This window comes from Mchenga conophoros, linkage group LG3, assembly GCF_057382185.1.
Source record: "Mchenga conophoros isolate Kocher_MC1m ecotype Shallow Benthic linkage group LG3, M_conophoros_male_GT1.1, whole genome shotgun sequence".
In the NCBI taxonomy this organism is placed as follows: Eukaryota; Metazoa; Chordata; class Actinopteri; order Cichliformes; family Cichlidae; genus Mchenga; species Mchenga conophoros.
In genome coordinates, this window is record NC_140528.1 from 56,417,874 (window position 1) to 56,444,821 (window position 26,948).

At 41.8% G+C, this 26,948-nt stretch overlaps 1 protein-coding gene across 1 annotated transcript in view; it reads right to left on the bottom strand.

The window, feature by feature from the left end:
• The window catches only part of LOC146579613 (uncharacterized), a 92,055-nt gene extending 74,928 nt beyond the window's left edge, over positions 1–17,127 (bottom strand). Inside the window, exon 1 of the mRNA XM_085267984.1 lies at positions 16,843–17,127. Coding sequence (XP_085124110.1) covers positions 16,843–16,929 — 87 coding nt within the window. The 5' untranslated portion in view covers positions 16,930–17,127. The remainder of the gene's footprint in view (positions 1–16,842) is intronic.
• Between the last annotated feature and the right edge of the window lie 9,821 nt (positions 17,128–26,948).

Below are 26,948 nucleotides of genomic sequence, written 5' to 3' on the forward strand. Positions count from 1 at the left end.
GTGAAACATCTTCAGGAGCCTAAAAAAGAAGTCTAGTTAAGACGACCAAGATCTGGAACTGAAAATGCACACAGATACTGCTAGCCTTGAACCTCCCCTAATTTCTTTATCATTTGCTTCTGAGGAGCCAGACTTCCTTGTAGTGGTCTCAAGCAACGGTTCTCCAGGTTGTCTAAAGGTTTTTCACTCGTTTTCACTTGTGCCTGACATTTTCAGTTTGTTAAGCCACTGAACACTCAACTATAAATCATTCAAAGACATAAAAGGGACCAACCTTAAGAGATAATTCAGTGTTGTGTTTACACATACCAGACAAGTTAGCAAAGAACCAACTTTAAATGTTATCTTTAGGCCCTTTGTTATTAGCAGACTGTCACAAAAAAACATTTTTTTCTTTACTTGAATCTATAAAAAAGGCCAAAGATGACATAAAAATAGCATTTTTTGCACCAATTCCACCGATTCCCAAATAACTATTAGCTGAAAACTTGCCATATCTCAGCATGGTGTGCACTGTGTCCTTAAAACAGTGAGAGAAATTTGAGGAAGAGGGGTATACGCATAAATTTTTTTTTTTTTTTTTTTTTTTTTTGGCCTGTCCCGTTTGGCTCTTTTGCCATCAGAATTGTTGTCTAAAGGCAAAGAAAGATGCCCAACGGATTTACTTTACCAAACTGACCATCCCAGCCTTGCCATAATGGTCCATTTGATTCACCTTTTATTGTTTATTTTATTTTCACTTACTGAATACGGGACAGACTTGACTGGGGGAAAGAAGGGGAGAAAGAAAGAGGGAAAGAGAAACAGCTGAGAAGAGGGACGGGGGAGAAGGGCAAAAGACAAAAACCAACAGAACGGGCAGAGAAAAAAAATGCATCTATCGATCACCTGGATCACCTGCTGAGAAAGAAAAAAGAAAGCAAGCAGAAGAGAACAAGAGTAATAGAATAAACAACATCACAATGATATATGGGAATATGACAGTAAATACTAAATGTTAAACATTATTGTGCAGCACATAAGATCAACAGAACACAGTGTGCTTTGAGGTAGGAGCCAAAAAGGGTGTAGTTTGTGGGTGTGATCACCCGTGTGTACACCTGTGAGCATGGACGCGCTTGTTTTTTGTTTTTTTAAAAGGTTCCTTCATGTAATAATCTGCTAGAGGGTGTGGGGGGGGCCACAGCCCCGTCCTCCAGGGCTTGAAGCAGGTGTGGAGGAGATCAAAACTCCAGACATCCAGAGGCCCCCAGAACACAAGAGACCAAGGAAGACCAACAGAGGGGCAGCCGCGCCACTGTCCCAGAAAGAGCTGAGGAGAGTCCCAGATGAGGGCTCACTCAGCAGCCGCGGAGCAGAAGCCAGGGGGAGTTGCAGTGACGCGCCCGTGAGCTCCGCCGGCAGCCAGCTGCGCCTGAGTGACCGAGCCCCAGGCCGAGAGGCCGGGGGCACTCCACCTCCGAAGTGGCCCGAGCGAGCCCCAGGCTCCAGGCCCCGATAAGCGGCCGCCAAGGAGTGAGCCGGTGTGTACCTGGACGCCCATCCCCGGACACAAAGAACCACCAACGCACCGATGTCTGAGGGGGTCCGCCACTGGCAGGGGAAGTGGTGGTAGGGGGAGATAGGCCTCCAAACCTTGGAGGGCCTGAGATGTCCCCAGAGAGGTGGCGCCTGACACCCAACCTGACATATAGACACAGACATACAGGCACACACAGACACAAACATCCATTCCCACCCTCATGCTCTCATATGCACTTACTCCACACTCAACCAACGTGGAGACAGACATAAAGAGACGTTGTACACACGATCACACTCCCCAAGCGTACTCTACAAACCGGGTCTAGGTGCCCCCGCCCCTGGAGGGGGGAACTGCACCCAGACCCAGGTGGTGTTTCCCTTTTCCCTGCGGTGGGGGGAGGCAGACCGCCCCGACTCCGCAGCAGCAGGAAGGCTCCACACTCCAGACCGCAGTCGGACGGCCAACTCCTCCTCCTAGCCCCCCTGCTCCAGCAGGTCGCAGAGAACGGGGGTGAGAGAAGACTCCAAACCTCCCTCCACCCACTCATTGTAGTGTTGATGCATGTGTGTTCTAAGGTGCATTTAAAACCCAGGAGGGCTTGGAGCTACCTGCCAGAGAGCAGCAGGTAAGCGCATGGTCCCTCCTGCTAGCCCTCAATGTCTACGTGTATTTAAAATTGAGAGGTGGGCAACGATGCCAGGGGTGGGGTGTACACCCTGATGGTACTTTGGACTCCGTGTATCGTGCCCACCCCCAAGATCCTATATGTATGTGTAATGAGAGTGTGAGTAATGTGAATGTCTAAGTTGTGGGATAAAATTGAGGCAGAGGCAGCCAGAAGGGGACAGAGGGGGGGGGGGGGGGGTAGCCTCCTCTGCACCCTGGTGACATACCCCTACTCCAAGGCCCTGCATGTGTGGGTGGTTGTGGTGGAGCGGGAAGAGGGAGGCAGCTGGAGATGGGGAGGGAAGGAAGGGAGGGGCAAGTGACCCCTCCCTGGGGCCAGCTCCCCCGCTGACCCCAGTAGGCACCCCCATACTCCGCGACCCGCCAGGGAAAGGGGGCCCAGGCCCATCCAGACCGGGCCCAGTGCAGCAGCGCCGCCCGGCCCCACAGAGCCCGGGACAGTCCACCCAACCCCACCACAGAGAAAACTGCACCCACCCCACCATCCACTCATCTTCCAGACTACATAAGACAATAAACACCCAGGCTGAGATCTTCCTCCAACTCTCCTGTATCTCCCCCTCCTGCAGAGGGAGCTCCTGAGGAGAGGAAAGCTCCTGCAAGATGTGACAATCTCCCCCACCAGTTGAAGAGCCCCCCAGGTGGCTCGACGCACCGGCGGCACCCTGCTCCAGGGCTGGGCCCCCATGCACCCACCCGTATACGCATAAATTAATGAATGCATTACTAAGCAGTGGATCCTGTGATTTTATGCCCTGCCTCTCTGCTATATCACTCAGCGATGTGAAAAATGCTCAGACACAGCAACATGTTGAACATTATCCTGCGACTGCTTACTAAAGGCTTAGCTGCATACCAGCCGGCACACTGAACTGAGATTAACTAAGACAGGCTGTCCTGAGCCTGCTGCCCTAAACTGAATGATTACAACCAAACATTAACCTGAACTAGTCCCAACACGAAGACTATAACAAAGTCTCAACCTTCAAGCAGCTCTTTACAAGGTGTTTCCCCAAACTGTACTAAACTTCTTACAAGTCCAAACACACGCACACTAAAACACAGCAGCCTACATCTCAGTGTAAAGTACAAACAGTACGTGTTTATCAGGATTTTATATGACTCTAGTGTAATACGGGTTAAAAAACACAGATATATTAAAAGAGTGAGATCTTTTGCGTCCAGACTGGATACAAATAATCTGAACTGTGGCGATGCTGTCAGCTAACTCCCCACCACACCAAAGTTTAGCTAAGAAGTAGTATAGTAGGCTTTGAGCTCAAAGGTCTCAATAAAGAGTGAGAAAAACAAATCATGGCTGACTTCAGTTTTTCATTTCTGGACTCTGCTAGAGCAGCTCTGAATGAGTCACAGTTAGAAATAATCCTGTTTTATTTCTATACTGGGCCTCTGTTCAGCCCTGCCATTCACTCTCTGGTTGAAACAGGCCATTTTAGCACCTCAGTCTTTCAGACAACTTTCTTCTGATTTGTTGCCCCTCATAAACAGGTTTAAGCAGCAGGTGGGTGGGTTTCTGTACTCATAGGCAGAGATTTGTGTCTGCAATGACCGCACTGGGGACATCCCCATTCAATGACATCATAAAGAGCCAAAGGCAGAAAAAACTCTTTTAACTCAACTAGGATCACTTTCACAAAGACCAGGTGTCGACAACCCTCAACATCAAAAGAGCCATTTTAGCTCCTCCTACTGTAATTTAATTGAGAGAGGTTAAATTAAAACATACAGTATATTCATTAATAGGTTTATGCTCTTTATTTTATGTAATACAGTGGTCCCTCGTTTATCGCGGTAGTTACGTTCTAAAAAATAACCCGCGATAGGTGAAATCCGCAAAGTAGCTAAAATGGTTTTTTTTTAAATTATTATAGATTTTTTTATGTCTGTAAAACCCCTCACTACACACTTTATACACTTTTCTCAGACAGGTATGAACATTTCCTCACTTTTCTCTCTTGTTTAAACACTAAAAGTTCAAACCTTCGTAGAAAAATATACAGAATAAAACCAAAGGTGCCCGCGGTTGCCTTTGAACTTCAGAGTCACACTGTTAGCGGGTCAATTTGACAAGCTTAACACGTTCTGTACTGTACGGGAGACACGGCACGAGATTGATTGACAATGGTCTACAGCCAATTAGAACGCAGAACACAATGTGTTGTATAAAAAATAAAAAGCTTGCAAAATTGCACAAAAAAAATCTGCGAAACAGGTGAAAGGTGAACCGCTGTATTTAAGTATACCTTACAAACTGTTATGTATATTTAACATGTGAGTCATTATCATTTTCAAATTTCTCTTGATGTTCATACGAGTGCAATGTTACGTTCTCCATCTGCATTGTGTCACATTGAATAGGAAAGCATCACCAGCCTATATTTTTCTGTTATAAATGACCACCTCTGCAGTTCTGCTTTGGTGTCTTTCAGCTAAGTGTTTTAAATTTAAAACTTCCAGCTGTAGTATTTTGACTTTCTTTCTTCTCATCATCCAAATTTCCAGCAGTGAAGTCTAGTATACTCATTTCACAAGATAATTCGATGTAATGTTTATAGCTTTCTCTGCTGTTGCCGAGTGGCATAAAATCCAAGCAGAGCATGTATGCATGCAACCACCTCCTAAAAGAAATTAAAGCTGTAATAACATCACACTACCTCTCACACTGCTCATGAGAGACAAGAGGCGTAATTCTCACAGCCACACAAGGTCCTCGTCAGGACTTTCTAAACAAACCGCAATCATTTCATGCGGGGGCTGAAACAGACGAGTGGGTCTCTTAGATTTTGTCCTTTGCCCTAAAACGGCTCCGTCTGGACGGGTTTATAAAAGATAATAAAGTAACTGTATACTCTGAAATATGTAAAGAAACAGACACACAAAGGCTGCTAGCTCCCCTTTTTTCTCTATGTGGTCGTCAGGGAAGCCCTGTTTCTTCCACAGCAGCATGATGAAAGAAACAGGTGCTCATATTTGGGGAGTGTGGGAGAGAGAGAGAGAGAGAGAGAGAGAGCACTGGAAATAGTGAGGGAGAGAAAAGTAGAAGAAGAGAGAACCAGACACATCCCACGCTACTATTTTTCTATGCAGGCACAAACTCACTAAGCTGTGTGCTCTGTTATACTACAGCACTGTGAATACCTGTGTCTTATCACTCCTTGGCTTTGCTCGCTCTCATGCAGTCCTGTTGTTGTTGTGGCAACTCATGTGAGATAAAAAACAAAACGAGTTGATGGTAAAGTGATGAGTCTCTTTGTTAATCAGCATAACAATATTCTTCTTCTATAGTGAAAATGGCTGTGGACGGCTGCAACGCTTCTTTGTGTTATTGTGGCTCTACAAGCAGGATGTGTGCATCAGGTTAGATTAGGAAAAGGCTGTGAAGAGTTCAGTGCTGCTGTGAATCAAAATCAGTGTCCTGTGTATTGGACTATAATGATCACAGTGTGATCGGTAGTGAGAGTACGGAGAGGTGAAGGTGTGATCTGGAGTGAAGAGGAGTGAAAGTGAGGAGAGGTGAGACAGGACGTGTGAATGAGAAGCAGACGGACGTAACAGTGAAGCTGCGAGGAGCAGAGGCATATACAAGGGTTCACCCAGAGGTGGGCAATATGAGTAACAGCTAATATCACAATATGTTTTTGCTATATCACAATACAATATATATATCACAATATATTTAAATAACATCTAAAACAAATGTTGTTTTAACCATTCAGTGCTTAAAATTGCCCTTTTTTATTTTGCTAACTGCTCACGTCTGCAGCAATAGTTTTACAGCATGTTTTGCAAATTACCGTGTTTTGTTCGACATCCTCCTTGTGAAATCCTTGCTCAGCGCTGTATGCCAGGTAGAACGTTTTTCCGGCTGGGAGGGGGGATTAATGATGCATTCGCAGAGTGTGGGAGAAAAAACCCTCACAGTGAATTACATGCAGACAGCTTAATATTGTCATGGCAAACTTATACTCAATGAAAGCCTAAATAAAGCCATTTTAACCATCGTATGTGGAAAAACTCATGATACAGCGAGTATATTCGATATATCACCCACCCCTAGGTTCAACCATCCAAAGCAACAGTGCAAAAGAGAGGCGAAGAAGAGGGGCAAGCAGGGTAAGGAAGAGTGTAAGGGAAGGTTTAAAAATGTCATGTATGGCTGGAGACGGGGGCGCTGACAAAAAGACTTGAAGCTGAGCTGAAGGCATTAGGATTTTCAAGGGGAGTGACCAGAATGGACAGGATTAGAAATGAGTACATCAGAGGGAAAGCTCAGGTTGATCGTTTTGGAGACAACGTTAGAGAGGCGAGGCTGCAGACCTTACAATTTAAAATGCCTTTTATCTGAAATTGAATTGATTTCAGGAGTGGTTTCAGATGTGCCTAAGGGTCACCCACATTAATCTTCCAATGACCTTCAGCTGTTGCCAGACTGTAGGCTATGCTGATATACTTGTCAGTCTAGTTACAGCCTCTCCTCCTTCCCATTCCACTTCCTGGCCGACCTGGCCCTCCGCCCTCCGAACTGCACTAGCTTTAAAAGACTTCTTTGTCATGACTTGGACACCACCCTGATCCACCAACTTTTCTGGGTCTCCTGACTCCCCTTTTTGCTCAGCCTGGTAATGACTACCCACTCAGCTCCTCAAGCACTGTTAGGATTAAAGACTTTAAGATACTCCCTAATATCTTTCTTGGTCAATAAAACTGCTTTAGTCATGTCCTGGTTTCTTCTCTGCATCTATGTTTAGCCTGTTCTGGACATTCGGTCCCTTCTCTTTGGTGATTTTATGGGTACTGAGCCGCTCACCCACCTCTTTGGGTCCTGCGAGCTAAACAAACTAATATCTGGGTGCTAACTGTCACTGCATCATTGTTACTGTCCATACATACAAGCATAAATAGATAAAACTGATGAACATGTAATAGTTAGGGTTGGTGAAGACTTTAATTTCATTAATTGAGTGCAAAGTTTTACAGCAAAGTTCATCATCAGTGTTGAATGACAACAAAGAAACATGAAAAAGAGAAAGCTGACATGCCAGCAGAGCTGAAAACAAGCTGAGCGCAGTTTAGAGAGGGAAGTTTTTACCTCAGTCTCAAACTTTAAAAGCCCAGTTGACAAAGTAACAATGACAACAAAAGAAACAAGACGTTATGACAGGACGAGATGGCAGTAAAGAGGTGCTTAGTAATATGAGGCCAGTCTGCTCAAGTGAAATGTTTGTTGTGTGCTCAGCTCAGAGCTGAAAGAGTGAAAGGGAAGGGAAAGGTAGAAATCTGATCAAACGAAGCCACTGATCACAGACAGATTAAACTTCACAAGCTTCTATTCTTCTCACAAACAAAATATGCAAAACAAATGAGTGGAGAAACGTGATGTTTTTAACCATACATCTCTCTTTTTTTTTGCCCAGTAACTTCTCTTTATTGGTGCTTTTTAGTTTATTGTTGTTTTGCTTTCCATATGAAACACTTTAACAGATTTTTCTCATGCGTCTTAAAATCGAACTTATTTTTCCCCACTAAGCAGCAGTTCGAGCTTCCTCTGGGCGGCAAAATTCCCTTTTATTCGGAGAAAAGGAGCAACACAGGACAAAGATGATGTCCTTTCAGAAAAGGAGGTCAGCAAAACAAGAAGAAAAGATAAGTAGGGGTCTGAGGGGGACAGCATGTAGGTGGATTTGTCAGGTAGCCCGCTGAATCACAGCCACACACTCCATTCAGACACAGGGGGGAAAAAATCCCACAAGATTCCCACATAAACAGTTTCATCGCAAGTTCTGTTACATATATCTGAAATTTCCATCAGCGCAAAACATAACTGGCTGCCAAAAAAACTAAAAAATCAATAAAACACAAATCCCAGGTCTGAATCATCACCAAAAGGTCATCACATGATCGAAACCTTAATCTCTCCACCAAACCTTCAATCCTCTTAAAAGCACAACCTCCTTCCATTTAAAGAGAGATCTCCTTCCCACTTTAATGTTTTCAGTGATGTTGCTAGGATACTGAGAAGTGCGAACAGATCAAAGAACAGGTATGACTAGACTAGAAGTACAAGATGAAATGGATAAGACACTGAAGCCCTTATGATGGCAGCTTACATCTATAGCAGTAACGTGCATCTCCACGTAGGTACACTCAACTTTAACCTGACTGAAATCTTACAGTAGTGAGAACTGGGAATGCAATGACACCAGAAATTTCGTAGTCTGTACCAATACCAGACCTCAATACCAAAACAAAACATCCACCACCCCTGAGCCCTCATAAGGAAAAGAGGAGGAGAATGGATGGATGCTTTAAAACAATGATGTGGTGGCAGATCGTTTATTTAAAATGTTAATTTTATACTTAGTACCCTATCATGACTGGCAGTATTTCATTGGAAAATAAGGATTTATTTACTTTACACTAACAAATGCAAACTGCAATCATCTGTATTTTTTGTTCAATATAATTTTCGCAAATTTCAGAATCACAACGTATTCTGATCAAGAAATATTGCGATGTAATTTTGAGGCTATATCGCCCACCCCTGCTCTATAGGTAACATTGCTGGTTTTATCCATATGAAATAGTTATAGCATTCATTCAGCTCTCAGTATTAGCTTGTTGTTGGCTGCATTAGGTTACGTCTACATGCATGTATTTTGGTCAATTTAGCTTTTTCTATGCGTTTTTGGACATTCGTCCACACGTAAACGACATTTTGGTTCACTGAAAATTAGGGATGGGTACCGGTATCCGGTGCCATGATGGCACCGGTTCTGACATAAACGGTAGTAACCAGACCGAAAAGCAGCGCACATTTTGGTGCTTTATTTCGGTGCTTTTTTTTCTGAGCAGTGATACACTTCTTGCCAATCATTTTACGTTTCCGAGGATAGTAGGCGGGTCCAGGTACGTACGTTCTTTTAGAGCAGAGCTACAGATTAAAAATGCCCAAGGCGAAGCGGTCAAAAGTCTGGCTGTACTTCACAGCAAAATATGCAAACAAGTCTGCAACAAGTGCTTTAAGCTGATACTGTGATACTGTCAAAGGAGGTAACACCTTGAATCCGATGAAACACCTGGCGACGCATAGCGGGGTTTTTTTTAAAGCTGAGAAATGCGCCGTATTTGATAGCTTGCTGCGAGACCTCACACCGAGCGCATCTACTGCGGGTGGGTTGCCTGTTATCGGACCCGGATTTAGCAACATCCCCCACAAACCCAAAGAGGAGAGTCCTGGCCCCTAGCCCTGCCAGTGTAGCAGAAATGATGAGGATGATGATGGCAGCAGCAGCCGTTCTTCTCTGCGTGAGTAGCTTAATGTTGCTCGTGTGTAATTTACGTTGAGTAGGCTAACCACGTTATTACATTAATGCATGTAAGGTGAGCTAGCAAACATCATCATAGCTACATGCGGCTGTCTTGTTGTTTGATGGCAGATACTCCCTTCACCCTGGCCAAAAAGGCTAAAATGACCAAAGAAAAAGTGGAAAACAGTTAAACATGAGAGGTTTTGGACAAAGTTTGTGTTTTTTCCATTGATTAAGCACTGCTTCCAGCCAAGAGTGATACCATAAATCCCCTATAGCTGCAGAAAAGGCTAACATTGTTATCTTTTTACAAAAAAACAGCTGAACATGAGAGGTTTTTGGACCAATTTTGTGTTCTCCATTCTTTAAGCACCGGTTTGAGCACCGGCACCGTTTCAAAAGTACCGATTTGGCACCGGTATCGGATAAAACCTAAACGATACCCATCCCTACTGAAAATGGAGCGTTACAGACACTCTTGCCAGGGTGGAGATTTTGAAGCACTCAGCTTCAAAGCTGAGCTTTTGATTGGCCAACATTTCTTCACGGTTAAGGTTATATCACCACCTGTTGCTTTGGCATGGTATTGACATTGCTTCAGATCGGTTATTTCGCATTTTCATGTGGATAAATTTTTTTTTTTAAAGAGATGAAAAAAATTCCCATTTTGAAAAGTACTTGTGTACATTAGGCTGCAGCCTTCATGATTACTTGCTGATTTCAGGGTTAGGGTTAGATTCTACTACTACTAACCCTGCTGTTGCAAAAATGACAAAAAGCATTTAAATATCACTTTTATTTCAATATCATGTGTCCTTCTACTGTTGTTGCTCATGCTAGAGCTGCTACTACTGCTACACCTACTGTAATGTAAGTTCAGGTACAACTTCTCCTTCTAAAACTACAACTACTACTGTTCTGGTTGATCTTTTACTGCCAATATAATCAAACCCGCTACTACTGCCACTACAGCCCCTACAAGCCATCAATTGATGGTGCACTTCAAGTAGACACTGATATCATCCACCTGTAACTCCCTGATCAGCCATCCTTTGGGGGTAAAGTCCTTATTTGTGACTTTATCAGCTCTACTATCACCTATCTCTAGTGTGGTTGCTCAGTGAAGTGAGATTTTCTGCTTATAGCTATTTGAAGCCAACAAGAAAACCATCCTCACGTCCTTCCAGTGGCTTCCTGTTCATTTCTGTATGACCTTCAAAAGCCTTTAAAATATCCAAGTCTATCCAAAGTCTGATCCCTGCACACATAACTTCTCACCTCTTAAAGCACCACCAGAAAAAGCTGGTATGATTATTTGGCATTATTAAATTCTGTCTACTAGAGTCATTTACCTTTTGCCAGTTTCCCTGGTTTTGCTCCTAGTATACACTAGGGACGGCTTTTAAGACGTATCATACGTACTTTTTTTATTCTCTGCATTAAATTTTTTTCAAAATGTCAAATAAATGAATACACCTGGTAACACAACATACATCACTGTGGTCTCTACTTCTACTGCTTCTACTACACCAATGTAAGTAAGTAAGTAAGTAAAATTTATTTATATAGCGCTTTTCACAGATAAAAATCACAAAGTGCTTTACAACACAGAAAATGGGAATATAAAACAATATAACAGTAAATAAAACAATGTAAAACAATAAAACTATAAAAACAGCATAAGAAGAAATTAATCAAATGCTTTTCTAAATAAAAATGTCTTCAGCTGTGAGTACACCAAAGATGTCCATGTAAATCTGATGTCCACACTAGCCTGACATTTAAAGACCCATGAAGAGGAGGCAACAGGGAAATGACTGGATGCTGTTTCAGTCTGAATTAGCAGAAAATGAAACTCATGGAAAATCGTGATGCAGACACCCACGTCTGCGACCTGTTTGGGTCTTATTAGTCACAACATATTGCTCTTATCACGTAACAATTTATTTACCAGATGGAAATAAAAACGCAAGCCTTGACTAGCAAATTGTTGAGGAGGTGTTTGAATTCCACAACAAGGAGAATGAAACTGAAAATTGTGGGTTTAGGTGAAGCTTTGCAATTGATGCAAGTGCTCTGCTATTACTACTGCAGATATATTAGAACAGTGTTTCCCAACCATTATGTGCCGCGAGAAAGGATCAGGTGTGCTGTGGAAGATTATTTAGTTCCACCTGATTGGTACTCTTAGGCGATCGGCATGAGTCGCGGGCAGAACAATTGCATTCTCTTCCACTAGAGGGCAGTACAACTACCTGCTCTAATTAAATAGGTTGCAAACTGCCAGTAAAACAGAAGAAGATGAAGAAGAAATGCTATAATAGTCATGCTGTGAGAGGACACAGCGCGTGATAGCAATAGAAAAAAATGTTTTAAAGAAAAAGTAGTAAATCTAGCCCTAGCATCAGTAGTGTTCAGAAGAAAGCAAAAAAGGTATACTGGGGACAAACTGAGCCAATTCCGGTCTACCAGGTCAACAAAATGCTTTTTGTGTCATTTTTGTTTGGTGGTGTGCCATGTAATTTTTCTAACTATGTGCCGTGGCTCCAAAAGATTGGGAAACACTGTATTAGAGTACTACTATTACTATACTATACTACTGGTATCCAGTAGTATAGGGCTACAGCTAAATCTGTCATTGTTGCATCTTTGGCTATTTTCACTTTGGTTTCTACATCAGGTCTGCTTCTTCATGCAAAGAGAATAAATGACAAAGCAGCAAAGGACGGGGGAAGAGAAATGTCTGTACTCAATCCGGGTAATTAGCTTTTTAGCTTTTGGTTTTGCTCCCATTGACCACCTGTTAATCCTAACGGCATCCGAAGGTCATTGACACCACTGTGTAAGTTCTGCCACAAATACACAGAGACTGAAGGATGAGCAGGTTAGCAACAAATTAGAATAATGGAGGTTTGTCAAAGTATGTTTAGGTGACATTACGGTGCCTCGAATAGATTCATAAGAGTAAGAGAAATGTTAATGTTAGATAGAAGTATTGAACACGTAGCATTATATAAGTACCACACCATTTACACTATCTTGATACTAGAATTTCATATCGAATACCATTTTTAATACCACGGGAGTGGAGGGGTAAGGTTGGGGTGGGGTATGACAACAATTTTAGGTAGTGCCAAACAAACAAAACAACGATAAGTATGTGAGGTAGTTCTGTGAGCAAACAGGGTTGATGAAGTTGGCGGCTGCCATTTTTGCCTGGTTGCTGGTAGAATTTTCTTAGCTTCAGAGTTGGAGTTTGACACAAATAATTGTGTTATACTTTTAAATTAGTCTATTATAATGTTACAGAAAGTTTTATTATTAGGCATGACCACTAGCTGCTACCTTAATGATAACTAAACAGAAACTATCTGATAAAGGAGGGGGGGGACAATTCATTTACCCGAGGGGCCACATGAGAAACTGGGGCTGTTGTGGAGGGCCACAACAATAAGCTGAACTCAGTTCTGCTCAGTATTAATTTTATCTCTTTATGAGATTATTGGTGTTGCAATCCAAAACAATCCCAGCTTCTCATGTGCCCCTTGAGTAAATACCCACCCCTTTGATAAATCTACTTCCAACTGGGGTTGCAGCTGTGGATGGATCGAGATTTTTGATTGGCCAAAGATATTATACAAGATGCACATTATGACACAACACCACAACCCCAAACATACAGCCAAAGTCATTAAGAACTATTGTCAGCATAAAGAAGAACAAGAATTACTGGAAGTGACGTTATGGCCCCCACAGAGCCCTGATCTCAGCATCATGGAGTGTGTCTGGGATTACATGAAGAGACAGAAGGATATGAGGAAGCTTATGTCCACAGAAGATCTGTGGTTAGTTCTCCAAGATGTTTGGAGCAACCAGGCGAGAGCCTTTAAAAACTGTGTTCAAGTGTTCCTGGAAGAATTTATGCTGCCTTAAAGGCAAAGGGTGGTCACACCAAATATTGATTTGATTTAGATTTCTCTTTTTGTTCATTCACTGCATTTTGGTGATTGATGAAAATAAATTATTAACACTTCCACTTTTGAAAGCATTCTTTGTTTACAGCATTTTTCTCACCTGCCTAAAACTTTTGGACAGTACTGTGTGCACGCCCACAAGCTTTACAATACTCCAGCATTGTTGAAACCTGACTTCCTGAAATTCTCCAAACTGTTGAGGGTTGTGAACATCAACTGCTTGAGTTGCTAATGAGGGGGAAGGGCTTTCTGACTGCATCACTGCTGTGTGAAGCTGTTTATTGACTAGAGGAGGCAAAGACGGAACTGTTGATGCTGTTGAGTATTAATTCAAATGCTAATTGAATAATAAAATGAATCTTTTGACAAACCTGCAGGGTACACGTATAGTTGATTCTAATATTCAAATATATATCCATCCATGGAAGTCTTTGGAGAGTTGCTCCCTCCACTGCTGCTTGCTTATGGAGCCTTAAGCTAGATAAAAATGGAATTTGCATTCAAGGACAGACACAAAGGTGGAGCAGTGGGAGGCAGATACAGAAGGTGAAAGGAGAAGGAGAAGGTAAACAGGTGAAACGTTTCCACTAATGTGGTGCTGACACACTCAAGAACTGAAGAGTGCCGGTGCCAGAAGCCTAGTACCAAAAAAGGGTTTAATGAAAGTCAGAGCCAGGGGAATTTTGGCAAGAAATTGACCAGGTTCTGTCCATGTTTGATTTTTTTCTGAACGTTACCATTTCTGCTAGTGAGAAGGAGTTCCAAGAGCGAATTTGTTTCGTTGAACTTGCATGATGCGCAGGCTGATTTATGGTGGTTATAAATGTGATTATTATTAGACAGAGGATTGATTGAATGATCAGTACATCTTGCATCTGGAAAATTCCTGCCAAGACTGATTATTGTCATCGTCATCATCATGGCGCTACATGAGGGAACGAGACCGAGTGCAGTGGATGGGGGGAGACCGATTAAAGAAGAGTTGACAAAAGACAGAAGATCCTAGGAAACAAATCGGGGGACAAAAATGAGACCAAACACCAAAGAAGAAGAAGACATCGTGGAAGCTGCAGCTCTGATGTGTTAGCTGATACTCCTCTGCCGATCTCCAAATCTCCGCAATGTCAGGATGTTTTGACTATAACTCTCACCACAAACACACACATACATGCAGACAGATCAGCCCCTGCACAGACTCCACCTGAGATGTGGGTCACGTGTAGGGCGAGCGGGTGTATATAGGTGTGCGCCTCCCTTGCTACGCAAAAAGCATGCATCAAATTAAGTGTGTGTTTCTGGTTTGCACTGCATGACGGGTTCAAAGGAAAACCTCCAGGTATACATTACCGCTGAACCCCCTCACCTGGCTGAATGGAGATTGATATCTGTGAGGATTAATACACACAGAGAGAGAGAGAGAGCAATAAAAATGACTTATGACGCTCTCTCCTTCAAACTTAATGAGAAACTCTCCGCACATACACCAGTCTGTTTGTTTTAAACCTGAAAACAATGTCAGCTTAAGTTACAGGAACATAGCTGCTTTGTCTTTGATTTTAGGGGGTTTTTTATCCCGCAAGTTTGGAAATTTAGACAAAGACATGCCACAAAATATCATTTCTTTCAATCTCTTGTGCTAGCAGTGACATCAGGACAGACTGTCTCCACTAGGGGGACTCAATGAGCGCTTTAATGGAGAAAGGGGAACTTTGATTCCCTAAAGAGTCTTCTTTCACACTAAATTAAAGGAACGCTCCAAAACACACAGCTAATTTACTATTATCTATTGAGACATTAATGACCATTTGTGAAAGTTCAGTGACTTTTTTGTGTATCATTACGCTCAAATGTCATAAAACCGTTAATATAGCAAGTAACTATCTTAATTAAAGTTATACGTTTTTTAGTTCATTTTCTCTTTTTTCCACCCTTTTAACAGTTTACTTCAAGGTTCTTGATAAACTTTCATGGCCTTGGTGAAATATTGCAGTAAACTTAATCTCTGTCATACCGAGACAACTTCCAAGCAAAGCAGGGAAGAGGTCAAACCATAGTTTTGACATATTACAGCTGAAGGAGAGGAAAGAGCTTCTATCTGTTGATTTATTCTTCATCTCTAATCACTTTATAAACTCTGAGCAGACAACTCTCAACTCTCAAATGCTGATTTTTTAGTCTTAGGCCTGATCCTGTGCTGTTTTTGTTATTTCACAGGATGCTCATACTCTGTTCAGTGTTCCAGTTGCCATCAAAACACTGAATCTAATCCATAAAATCTTCAAACACACAAATGTCTCCTGCATAATTTGAAAAACATGAAAAACCCCACTCATACCACGAATAGCTGTGTTAGAGGACTTACAGAACGGCAAACAGACCTGATTGGCAGACCTGATTGGACACGCCTGGTGCGTGCAGCCACGACTCATTAATAATTAATGACGAGGGAATATTCATGGAATATATTACATGTGGAGCCTGAGTGAGAGACACTTGCACTGATTTGGTGATGCATCGGCATCCCGACATGTTAGAGATCTACAGCTGAGGATGAGGAGGCACTAGTTTAAACAGATGTGGAGGGCGAAGAGAGGAAAAGTGCGAGCGCGCTCATACACTTCCCCACCTGTGTTGCTGTTTCTGAATCATCTCTCAAATGCAAAGACTAATCAGCTGCACTAAATATGGGTTTCATTTCTCTACACTTCAGTGTGAGTCTGAAAGCAGCTTCTGTCAACTTAAAGCACACCTGCACACACCTGGAGAGAAAAACGCACAGTTCCCTCTTTCAGGACACCAAAACAAAATTACGCACAAAAGACTGAACAGCAGCCCCGCTGTTCGAGGTTCAATCCGAACACAAGCGGGCTCTTAAGGGAAGCATCGGCGCGCCGCTTTCCCTCCACACGCCGAGTTTAGAATCCGTCCGAGTTCTTGACGCGAGAATAGGAACAAAATACAGACACAGGGCGGAAAAAAAATAACCGCAGGTACGCGAAACGCGAAGATGCGCACGAAGGGGGCAGGACAGAAACTTCGTCCGATCTCCCACCAAGAAAATCTGCAGGTCCTGCGAAGGTGATCCTAGCAGTCAAAAAGCCATGAAAGCTGAGCGCGGAGGTGTATCATTGGTGTAATTACATGGTTTTTATTTGCAAGTAAAACGGAAACGGCAACCGGGATCATTATTATTAGAGCAGAAGCACTTGTTATAAAGCAGACTCTCTATTTTAGAAACTTTACTCGCTCGCTGAGGGAGCCGGTGGGTCTCTGCAGGTTCTCCTGCAGCGGGGGAAAAATCAGTGCAAGGAACTGGAAGCGTACTTACCGCAGAGTCGGATCGCTGCACCCCGGCGAACAGGACTAGTAGCAGAGTCGCACCGAGCTGTCGCAGGCACTTTGAGTCTTTACTCATCTTTTGGGGAGAATAAAACAAAGATCCGCCTGCGTTAGCACTGTACTTTGGGGCTCTTTATACGCGTGTCATAGCCCTGCTCCCCCCACGCACACTGTGGAAAAGAAATAAAGAAACTCGTTCTTCTTCTCGGCGTGTCGGCGGTTGTTGCGCTTGCAGAGACTCCCAGTGGTCCTGGCTCTGGCACCGTGGGTCTCTGCAGTTCCCTCTCTCTCACTTTTTCTGAACTCGTAAACCTGCCCACCGGATCTACTTTCCACAAGCGGTGCGCAGTGATATCAGGGATGTGCACCTTCCCCAAGACAGATAATTAATTAAAAATAAATTTGGGGTGATTTGCGAAACAAGATCTGGTCGTAAGTGTGAGCCACGAAGGTCCAAATGCCCAAAAGTGTATCGCGTGTTAAAGTATGCTGTAAATAATCATTATGTTTGAACCTCGCGGATGGATATTCTTTCTCCTGACTCCAGACCACCGCTCGAGGCTGTGAGTTTGACTTTAAACCTTTTCTTTTCTTTTCCTTAGGCCCCGGCACGTTACATTCCTGCCACTTTATTACAGGTCACTTTCTCCTGACGGAGGAAAGCTGCTAGTAGAATAGTACAGAATAAAACCTCCGTCCTATAAAAACGTACCTGTTGTCTCGTTTCACACGCGCCTTCCTCTAAATGTGGTGTGAAGCATAAAGACTGTTGCATGAACTTATATGAACACATGCTGCTGAAGTTACTGTGTGATCAAACTGTATGTGCACACACTGGGACTGATAAGCACACATAATCACAGTAAGCAACCATCTCAGCATCCAACCTTTGCAATATTACACTATCTATGTTACAATCACTGGAGTGAAAGAAACCAGAATCAAGACCTGCAGTGGAATAATTTAAAGGTGCACTTTTTGGGAGGATTTTATTGTGAATTTTTAAAGCATCACAGTTGAAGTGATTCTTGCATTTTTGTATTATTTAAAAGTCATCTAATCACAAGTTGGACTTAACATGTTCTCATCTTAAAACATGAAATACGTTGTGTAACTTTCTAAAAACTTTGAAAGCTCTACTGGGTTTATGGTTAGGATTGAAATTGGGACAGTAGAAAATAAACATATGAATAAAAACTATATAGCAAGTCCAAAACTGAAGAGGACCTAGTTAGGATCCTGTGGTGCTAAACAAGCTGCAGAAAAGTCTATGCCAGAAACACAAGACACAAAAATTTAAGATAATGCACTGTAATAAAGGATTTTATAGCCCCTCTAGGGAGAACACGGTGTTGCAAAGCTTAAAGAGTACTCTGCTTAATTCAAGACGTTTTATGCATTAGCAGAGATCAGGGCAAAGTACACGTGATCCCTAACACTGATCTGCGGTTAAAGTTTTTAAATGTATCATAAGGAGGGTGTTTGGGTGAATGGTATGAAAACACAGTTATGAATTTTAAGATCCATCATGTTGATTCTTTGGGGACTAATTTTGCATAAAGTGTCCTAAGGTCATTTTAAACTTCAGTAACCACCTGAGCGCTAACAACGGTGGGGTTTTGTTTTTATGTGGAATAAAAGTCTTTGTAGTCTCTGAAAGAACTTCTGTATGTTGTTGCTTTTTCACTGATTAAAACCTGGACTGCAGACTTGCTTTACACCGCTGTGCCTCCTTTGCTGGTCCGAACCGTACTTGGTATGTGGGGGTACCTCGGTGGCAGTCAGAGGCATGGAGGCATGTGCTGGCCCCTCCTCTTCGCTGAGGCTGCTGAGTTGAAGCGCACCAGTACGAAGTGCGCAGCAGCGACTGCACCGCTGAAACTTGGGTGAGTTGGACAAGCTCTGATTTTTATGAAAGAAATCGCCAACAAAACGTGTGATTTCAACGCTGGCTGGCTGTTAATGCTTGGAGCTTTATGTGTTAAAATCGGGGTCAGTAGGACTGCTTCTCTCCCTCTCTCTCTGTCTCCGGGTAGATGACAGGGGTTTTTGGAGCCGTCGATGAGCGCGTTTGAAGCGGTGCCTTTTTGGTGAAGATAAGGGGATCGAGCTCTACCTGTGGTCCCCGCCTTCCGCCAGTCGGATCAATATGAAAGTCCTGTAAGGGTTTATTTTTTGATTTCTTTTTAAAACGGCTCTGTAAACGTATTTCTGCAAAGTTAATTTTCGGCTTTGCAGGCTGCCTCTGCCGCTGCTGTACCTGTCGACTAATAAGTTCGGAGGGAAATAACTAAAAGACTTATTTTTGTTTTGCAGGATTTGTGTGATCGCGCTGACCTTCGCGGCGAGGTCTGCACTCGGAGTAAGTCCCTTTCGTTTACTGTGACACTTCCTCAGGTGGAGAGGATCCCCGCTTGGTTTATTTAGCGCAGATGAAACTCTTAAACACCCGATTTAGATGGAGCTGTGTTTCGTGAAAGAGCAGCTGAGCTGTGACCAAAATGGGGAGCTTGGTGTCTCGTTAAAAACAAGTGCGATAGCTGCTTGACTTACAGTGTTACAAAGTTACTGTCATACATCGCCGACACGCAGGTCATCCATGCTGTGCATGGCCTCTGCCTGAGGCATATGGTGATACTTTTATACATTTCTATTACATTTTCTCTAAAAAACTGTATTTATTAAATAGAGTCAGTCTTTCAGTGCTATTTGTTATTGTCATTTAAAGTAAATAACATTTGCAGACGAGCTTGTTGCACCGTTTGTGCCAGACACTGCACGGTATGTGGGTCCCTTTTTTAAGCTTTGAGCTGGAGTCCACATTTTTGCATCGAAAAAAAAACCCCCAGTTCATATTTGAGTGGGCCCGCTCGCAGTTATTTGCAATTCAAAGCCCGCCCCGCTGATGAATATTAAGAATTAGGAGGATATCACTAAGTTTCCAAGCCACACCTTTCTGCTCACTTGATGAGGTTCTGCAGAGGGGATTGAAAATAGTGGAGGGCTTTGGTACTTCAGGCCCACTTTGTTTCTGTTTATTAATCATTTCAGTTGCACTTTATAATAAGGTTCGCAAAATAGGGTGCAATTCCTCTAGAGGAGAATGGAAAATTATATTCAAGATTCAAAGATTCAAAGTGTTTATTGTCACGTGTCACAAGAGAAAAGGCTTTTCTTTGTGCAATGAAATTCTTTCTTTGCTGTCCACCAACAGATGCCGGTTAATGTATACAATAGAAATATAACATATAAATACAAATAGTACAAATAAATAGCTGAAGTGCATTTTATCTGAAACTGCAGTGTGTGTGTGTGTGGGGGGGGGGGGGGGGGGTATTTTCTAATCTTTTAACCTTGCCTTTTTACATTTACTTATGCATTAAATTTCTGTGCATCATTAATGCTTTACTATTCAGTTGTCCTCTTATATTAAATATAAAAATGTGATGAGGACAGCTCTCTCTCTTTTCTGCTTACAAGAAAAATTAAACAGCAAAAACTGCAGGCTTTGGGCCCAAGTGATCTTATAACACATCGTTCCACGCCCTGTCAAACATCCATGGTGCACACCTATTTAATGCATAATAAAAGTGTAAAAAAAAACAAACCCAAGGTTAATCCACTACATGGTATGGCCCGCACCCCTAAAACTACAGCATACCTACAACGTACGATGTAAAGGTTTTTTTGTTACTCTACTAAGTTATGCACTATTTAAAATTTGATTTGTATCTCCTGTAAAATACCTAAAGTTACAAACGTCTTAAAAATACTTCTAGTATAATTATTTTTGTGTTCAGTATTGTGCAGTATTTAGGACTGCATCTCTACTGCGTTCGTTTACTGTTTTAAAATTAGATTATGGTGTGCACTTATCCATACAGTGATGTTTATCTGGTGTGTGGTGGAAATGTTGTGGGGGCTAAAAGTTCAAAGACAGGTGAAGAGCTTATAGACGTCAAAATAGCTGTTTCGTTGTTGTCCTCTTGCTACAGAAAGGAACACATACTGTACCAAACAGGATTAACAGCAAAATAAAACAACACAATGCTGCTTTAAATATCAAGATATGTAAACATTTAACAATCAGTGTATCTCTATGATTTATCAGCAGTTTTACAGATGTGTTTTGCATTTTTGTAACACATGAAGTGATATCAACACAGATAAAAACCATAATAACCTTCCAGTTGCATCATATTGCTTAAACAACTAGATATTAAACATTTAGAACTTCTTATAAATGGAGGAAATGTGGGAAGAAGTGGTATCCTTCATAAGGTGAGATAATTTTCTTATCTCACAGCTGCATAAACCTGTTAAAAACCAGTTGGAAATCCTTGGAAATTCGTTGGTCTAAAGCTGGATACAGGGCTGTATGTCCTACAGGAGTAAATGAGAAGTTGGGGTCTTGCATTCCTTAATTCCATCTTCTTGACATTGGTGGAAAAGCAAACAATCAAATGAACAGAAGTGGAAATGATAGTTTACTCAGGTTCACACCAGTCATCTGTAAAGAAGCTGATTAAGTTGTGAATGAAGCGCCGAAACCATTACAATAAAAATTAGAATAAGAAAGAGCAGCGGCGTTGTTTGATGATGTCAGAGGTCAAAATTGGTCTTTTCTCTGGGGAAGCCATTGAAAATACAGCACATAGTCTCCACAACTGACAAAATATCAGATCATTGTGTAGATATCGCTGGGCAGGAGCATTTAAAATGTGTTTGACTTTGTCATGCTGGAGAGGATCAGGCTGGCCTCTAAAGGTTTGCTCACTGTCTTTAGTAGAAGGACGAAGTAAAAAAGGAAAAAAGTGCTATAACGCAGTAATTACATGCAGTTTGATCTTGAGCTCTCCCAGCTGAGGGAGTCGCGGGAAATGCCGCTCAGGTTGTGCTTCAGCAAAGACCGACTGACATTAAAGTGATTCAGCGGCAGAAAGCCTCCTGTATCCCAACAGGAATCAGCTGATGGAGCTGCACTGACTTTGAATTGACTCCTCCACCCACTTCCCGCCTCCCTGTTGTTTTGTGTTGTGTATGTGTGTGTGTGTGAGTTGGTGACTGAGTGAGTGACAGATGACTTCATTGGGTGGTCTTGCCTTTCATAACCATGGTAGCTAAGTCTACCGCTGTGGTAGTGCGTGCTAAAGTTTGTTTTGGGATGAATTAAAATATGAAGTTCATTCCTGTCTCTGCACCACTGAGTGCAGGAAGGTGTTTGTCAGGTGATGTCAGCGTCATCAGATAAAAGCAAACACTTGTTTATCTCTCAATGGCACAGAGCGAGAAGATAGCCCAAGTTTAGGGTGAATGCATTACTTGCAGAAGCCCAACTCTTAGTTATTTGGAATCTTATCTGGGCATATGTAGTACTAGTATAAGTTAGCATGTTGTAGTTGTATAATATAGTAGCAGTAGATATTCTGAAAGGAAAAATAACAAGTGCAAAGGATTTGATGCAACACAAGATTCGCATCAAGGTAGAATACAAACAAGGCTACAGCTTCTGTGTGATCCTACTCACCATATAGTGAGTTGGCCATTTTGAAGTGCTGTCCAAACTTTTAGCAAGTGTTGCTTTAACCTATAGTGCACTTAAAGGTGTCGTTAACTTGGTATAGTATTTATGACAAAAGTTCATGTCGGCATTCATTTACTTATCTGACTTATCACTGTGTGTCTGCAATGATAAAACCAACAGTGCCAAGAAAATGAATCCTGTCTGAAATTTTAAATATTTTGCAAATGAAGTCATGAGTGAATTATTTCAGGCACGGCCGATGTTAACCATAATTATGCTTTAGCCACCTAAAGTTAAACTTAAGGGGGATTTTAGCTGTTGTCACACATTCTGACATGTTTTTGAGGCACACTCAGCTCGAGGCTTCAAAAGGACACTTCACTAACCAATGGGTGATTGGTCACGGTGTCTACACCTGTCCGTTATGCTGTCAGTCAAAAGAAGTACGTCTGGTAGCGGCTTGAGTTGTAACATTGGTTTTGGTTTGCTAGCTTATGTAGTTTAAGTAGACTGGTTGGTGTATTTATAAATTATTTTACCACTTAGTGAACACATAGAGAGAGAAGGACCTTCTGTTGGAGCTTCTGCATGGTTTCTGGTTTGTAAGAACTGACGCTACTGTTGGCACAAGGGAAACATCCCACAGGAGAGAGGAAGAATGGTGAGGAGAGGGGAGGCGTTATGATGGGACTGAAAGCAGGGAGTCCAGAAAAACTAGAGCAAGTGATTTGGAAATCATCGAGAAATCAACTCTTTAGATTTGTTTTGACCCAGCTGAGCACATTTGTATGGACCACTGAGTCTCAGCCTGCTGACAGATGAGATGATGAAACTCTTAGGTGTTGTTAAATTTACAATTTTATGTATTTATTCTGGCATAAAGAACATTTTTGACTTTGGTGATCTGAGTCATGCTTGAAAGAAAACGTTTTACTTACTGAAGAATTCTGAGTAAAAGCATTTTTGGGTCGTGAAGTTTTTTTTCTGAATTTTGAGAAAAGTCAGAAGTCTGACTCCTCATTGTTCTTACTGTCCTCCAGAATTTTTATTTAAATTTCAGAATTCTGGACGAAAACTTGAAAATTACAGTGTTTTCTCTCAGAATTACGACTTTTGTTTCTAAATTTTTAACTTAAATCATATTCCGATTCAAACTCAGAATTCAGATTTTTTCTCTCATCATTCTCAAACAAAAACCCAACGCCGACACCCACACACGAAAAATTAAACAACGTTTTTGTCATTTGGTCGAATCCAGTTCCATAGGTTCCAATTTATAATGTCGATAAGTTAGGATTTGTTAATAACTTTTGTGAGTTCTGGTTGCAGTTGCAGAAGTATAAGGTTTGTGCTCATGAAATGATCTGGAATAACAGGAAAATGCACTGACTTCTGTCAAATAAACCCAAAGAATCTTTGCCTGCCACTCGACCACTCACTCTTACATCTACGAGTACTCAGTGTCGCCGTATTATTTAGTCTAATCAGATAGTTTGCCCTATTTTATCAGATATTTACTTTCCATATTTCATAATTAATTTTAATCTGATTACCAGCTGATGCAGAAAATAGCCACCTCCTCTACCCTCCCTCCCTCCCCCCTTGAATTCCTGCAGTGCTTGGCAGGACTTGTTTCCCGCTCCCTGCAGGTGCTAGAGTGGAACATTCCAGAGACGCTGAGTGAAGGGACCAATCACTGCTTGATTTGTGGGTTCTAGACCCTACACAACACAACAGTCCTCCCCCCCACCTCCTTTTTTCTTTCCCTCCTGCCCTCCTCCTCGCCTTTCTTCACCCAATCATTACCCCCCTCCACACCCAGTTTTCCTATCACTTTTTGCCCTCTCTGTTTCCATAAGTCAAGCAATCCATTACCAGTTGATTTGTGGTGTGAATAGTAGTTCCCCACAGCCTTTGCCTTTTTTCATTCTTTCTTTAAAAAAAGCTAAAGTGTGATTGATTACTAAAGTAGTGCTCTCCTGTTTAATCATTATTTAGATGCATTTAGGTTGTTCAGTTTATCAAAACAGTTATTATGATAATTGGCGGATAAATTTAGTCAATTTCAAATTAAAAGTATGAAGATTCTTCTGAGTTTTTGGCTCTTGCTCAAATAAAGGAGATACAACATTTTTCTCAGAGAAATGTAAATGGCAATTTTTCACCATTTTCTTATACTTTAGGATCAAGCAATTAATTGATTAATGAGTCATCTGTTTGGGTTAACAGGAGTTATGGCTATATGTTACAGAAACGTCCACACTTTCTTCCCTGATAATTTATTCAGTTAGAAGGTTTTAAAAATGTGCCTTCAGGGCTTAAGCAAGAATTTTTTTGTCGAGTTCAATGTCACGGTGAGGTCATACTGTATAATTCTCACTTTTCAAGGACCTGTTGTATAACCTATGTGAATTATGTAAGAAAGAGGACAGGGTGCAGATTATGACAGATTTTCCTCATACAGTAAATTCTTAAATCAGCCTTATGTCGACAGATCATAATTAAGGGGAACCTGTTAAAAACGTTGCTGTATTTAAGACAGAAAACAAAGATGGTGGCATACAGCCATACTGGGAAAATGTAGTGAAATGAAAGCTGTTCGATCTAATTAAAATGATTTAGGACTTTTCCTCAGGTTGAAATACTTCAGGGGTTGCATATGGGTTTTAGTTTATACGTGCCACAAGTGGCAGTGGGAACGATCGAGACCATAGTGTAGTTTCCTCATGGGAAGAAGGCTTGGGACAGGATGAGATTAGTCAAGTTTATGAAAAAGTTCTGCGCCCCTGACTCTGGGTCACTCAGACAGATAGGTTGATAATCTGACACTCCTCTCTCTCTGGAGCCGACCGTCATTCCGTCCTGGTTATTTTGAACTGAGAGCAGCAATTACACAAAGGGTGGTCTTGGTAACCATTAAAATAGTACTTCCTTAAGTTCGTGTGTTTATTGGATCTAAATAATCTACATGCCTGATCCTTTCAGCGCCTGTCACTTGTTGTCTCCTGATGGATGCTATTTCAGTGCATCACCTGGACCCTGTTCTGTGAATATGGTGTCAATAATCCAAACTAATGTACTGTTTTTGTTTGCTTTGGGTTGATTTTTTTGCGTCACATGTTTTAGATCATTTTTCAATTCTATTTGGGGTTTTGAGATGACCTGGAAGCAGAAACTGGGCTTGTGCTGAACAAGTATACGCTTGTGACAGATTGTAATACGGCTGCACAGTACTTAGTTTAAGCCTGATAATTCACCTTAAACCTTCTTCGATCAAGAGAATACTAAAAAGACACCATGACAGATGAGTGTCTTCATCGAATCAGAGATCTTTGACTGAAGCTTTGAAGCTTGAAGGGTTTTTTTATCCAGACACTACAGATTTAATCTCAGTCTGGCTGTGTGTGACACTGAAATAACTTCTATTTAAATATGAAAAAAGACTGGAATATGCTCAATAAAATGGCAATAGCACCAAACTCAATGAGGTAGGTGGATAATGATGTGGGTACTCATTTCCAATCTTGTCCATTCTGGATAACACTGACAAAAAGCTTTGCATCTTTAACTCTGCCACCTCCATCTCAGCCTCCTGTCTGTGTCAATGCCACTGCTATGACGTAAATCACAGCAACTATCACTAACATCTTGCAAGCCTTCCTTTTCACTGTTTCCCCTAAACTGATAAATATTGACATGATAGCATGAAATTCTAGTTTTGTGTAGCGTTAGTGAGGGCCAGCCAATCAGAATGAAGTTTTCTTGTTAAGCTGGAAGACTTCTCTCTGTGATGAGGTTTCAAGTCCTTTTTAATGTTTGAAAGAATCCAAATGAAGTAAGACAGATAAAAAAAGGGCAGCTAAATAATGTGAGCTCCTGCGGGATCCATAGAAATATGAAGTTGCTGAAAGGGCAGTTACATTAAACGGGACACACATCCACACACCCTATATATGCACATTAGGCCTGTAGATGGGTATTTAGACCAGGAAGCTAAGCTGATAATTGTCTGCACAGCATGCCAGTACAATGTGTCGCATACCTCTCTGTTGGTGTGCAGGAACACACACACCAGTGCTACAAAACATTTATTGCACCCGTCTCTCTGGACACCTATTGTTGTCTATCCATGGAGGGTTGCAAACGTCATACTTTGATAAAGCATAAACCCTTAGAACTCAAGAACAAAGAGATAAAAGAGTGGGATAAACAACCAAAATGTTGTTCTTTGTCGCTACTGGACACAGTATAACAGTGACACAGTGTCCATGTTTCGCTGTGTGGCAGGCAGGATGAGGACCCAAACGCAGGGCTTGGAACACGGAAAATTATACTTAAAATAGCAGCTTCTTTTCTGGGAAAACTCAACACTGAATACAGGAAAAAACTAAACTAGAAAATTAGGGAACTAAACTGGGAAAGAGGTGATTTGCTCACAAAAAGTGTTACCGTAAAAGCAAACCTCTCTCACAGAAGGCTTGTTTCTGAAGTTTCTGAAGTTGTCTCTAATCTTAAATCACATGATTCCTCATGGTCATGGCCTTCAAAGGTGTTTTTACAGTTATGTCCTT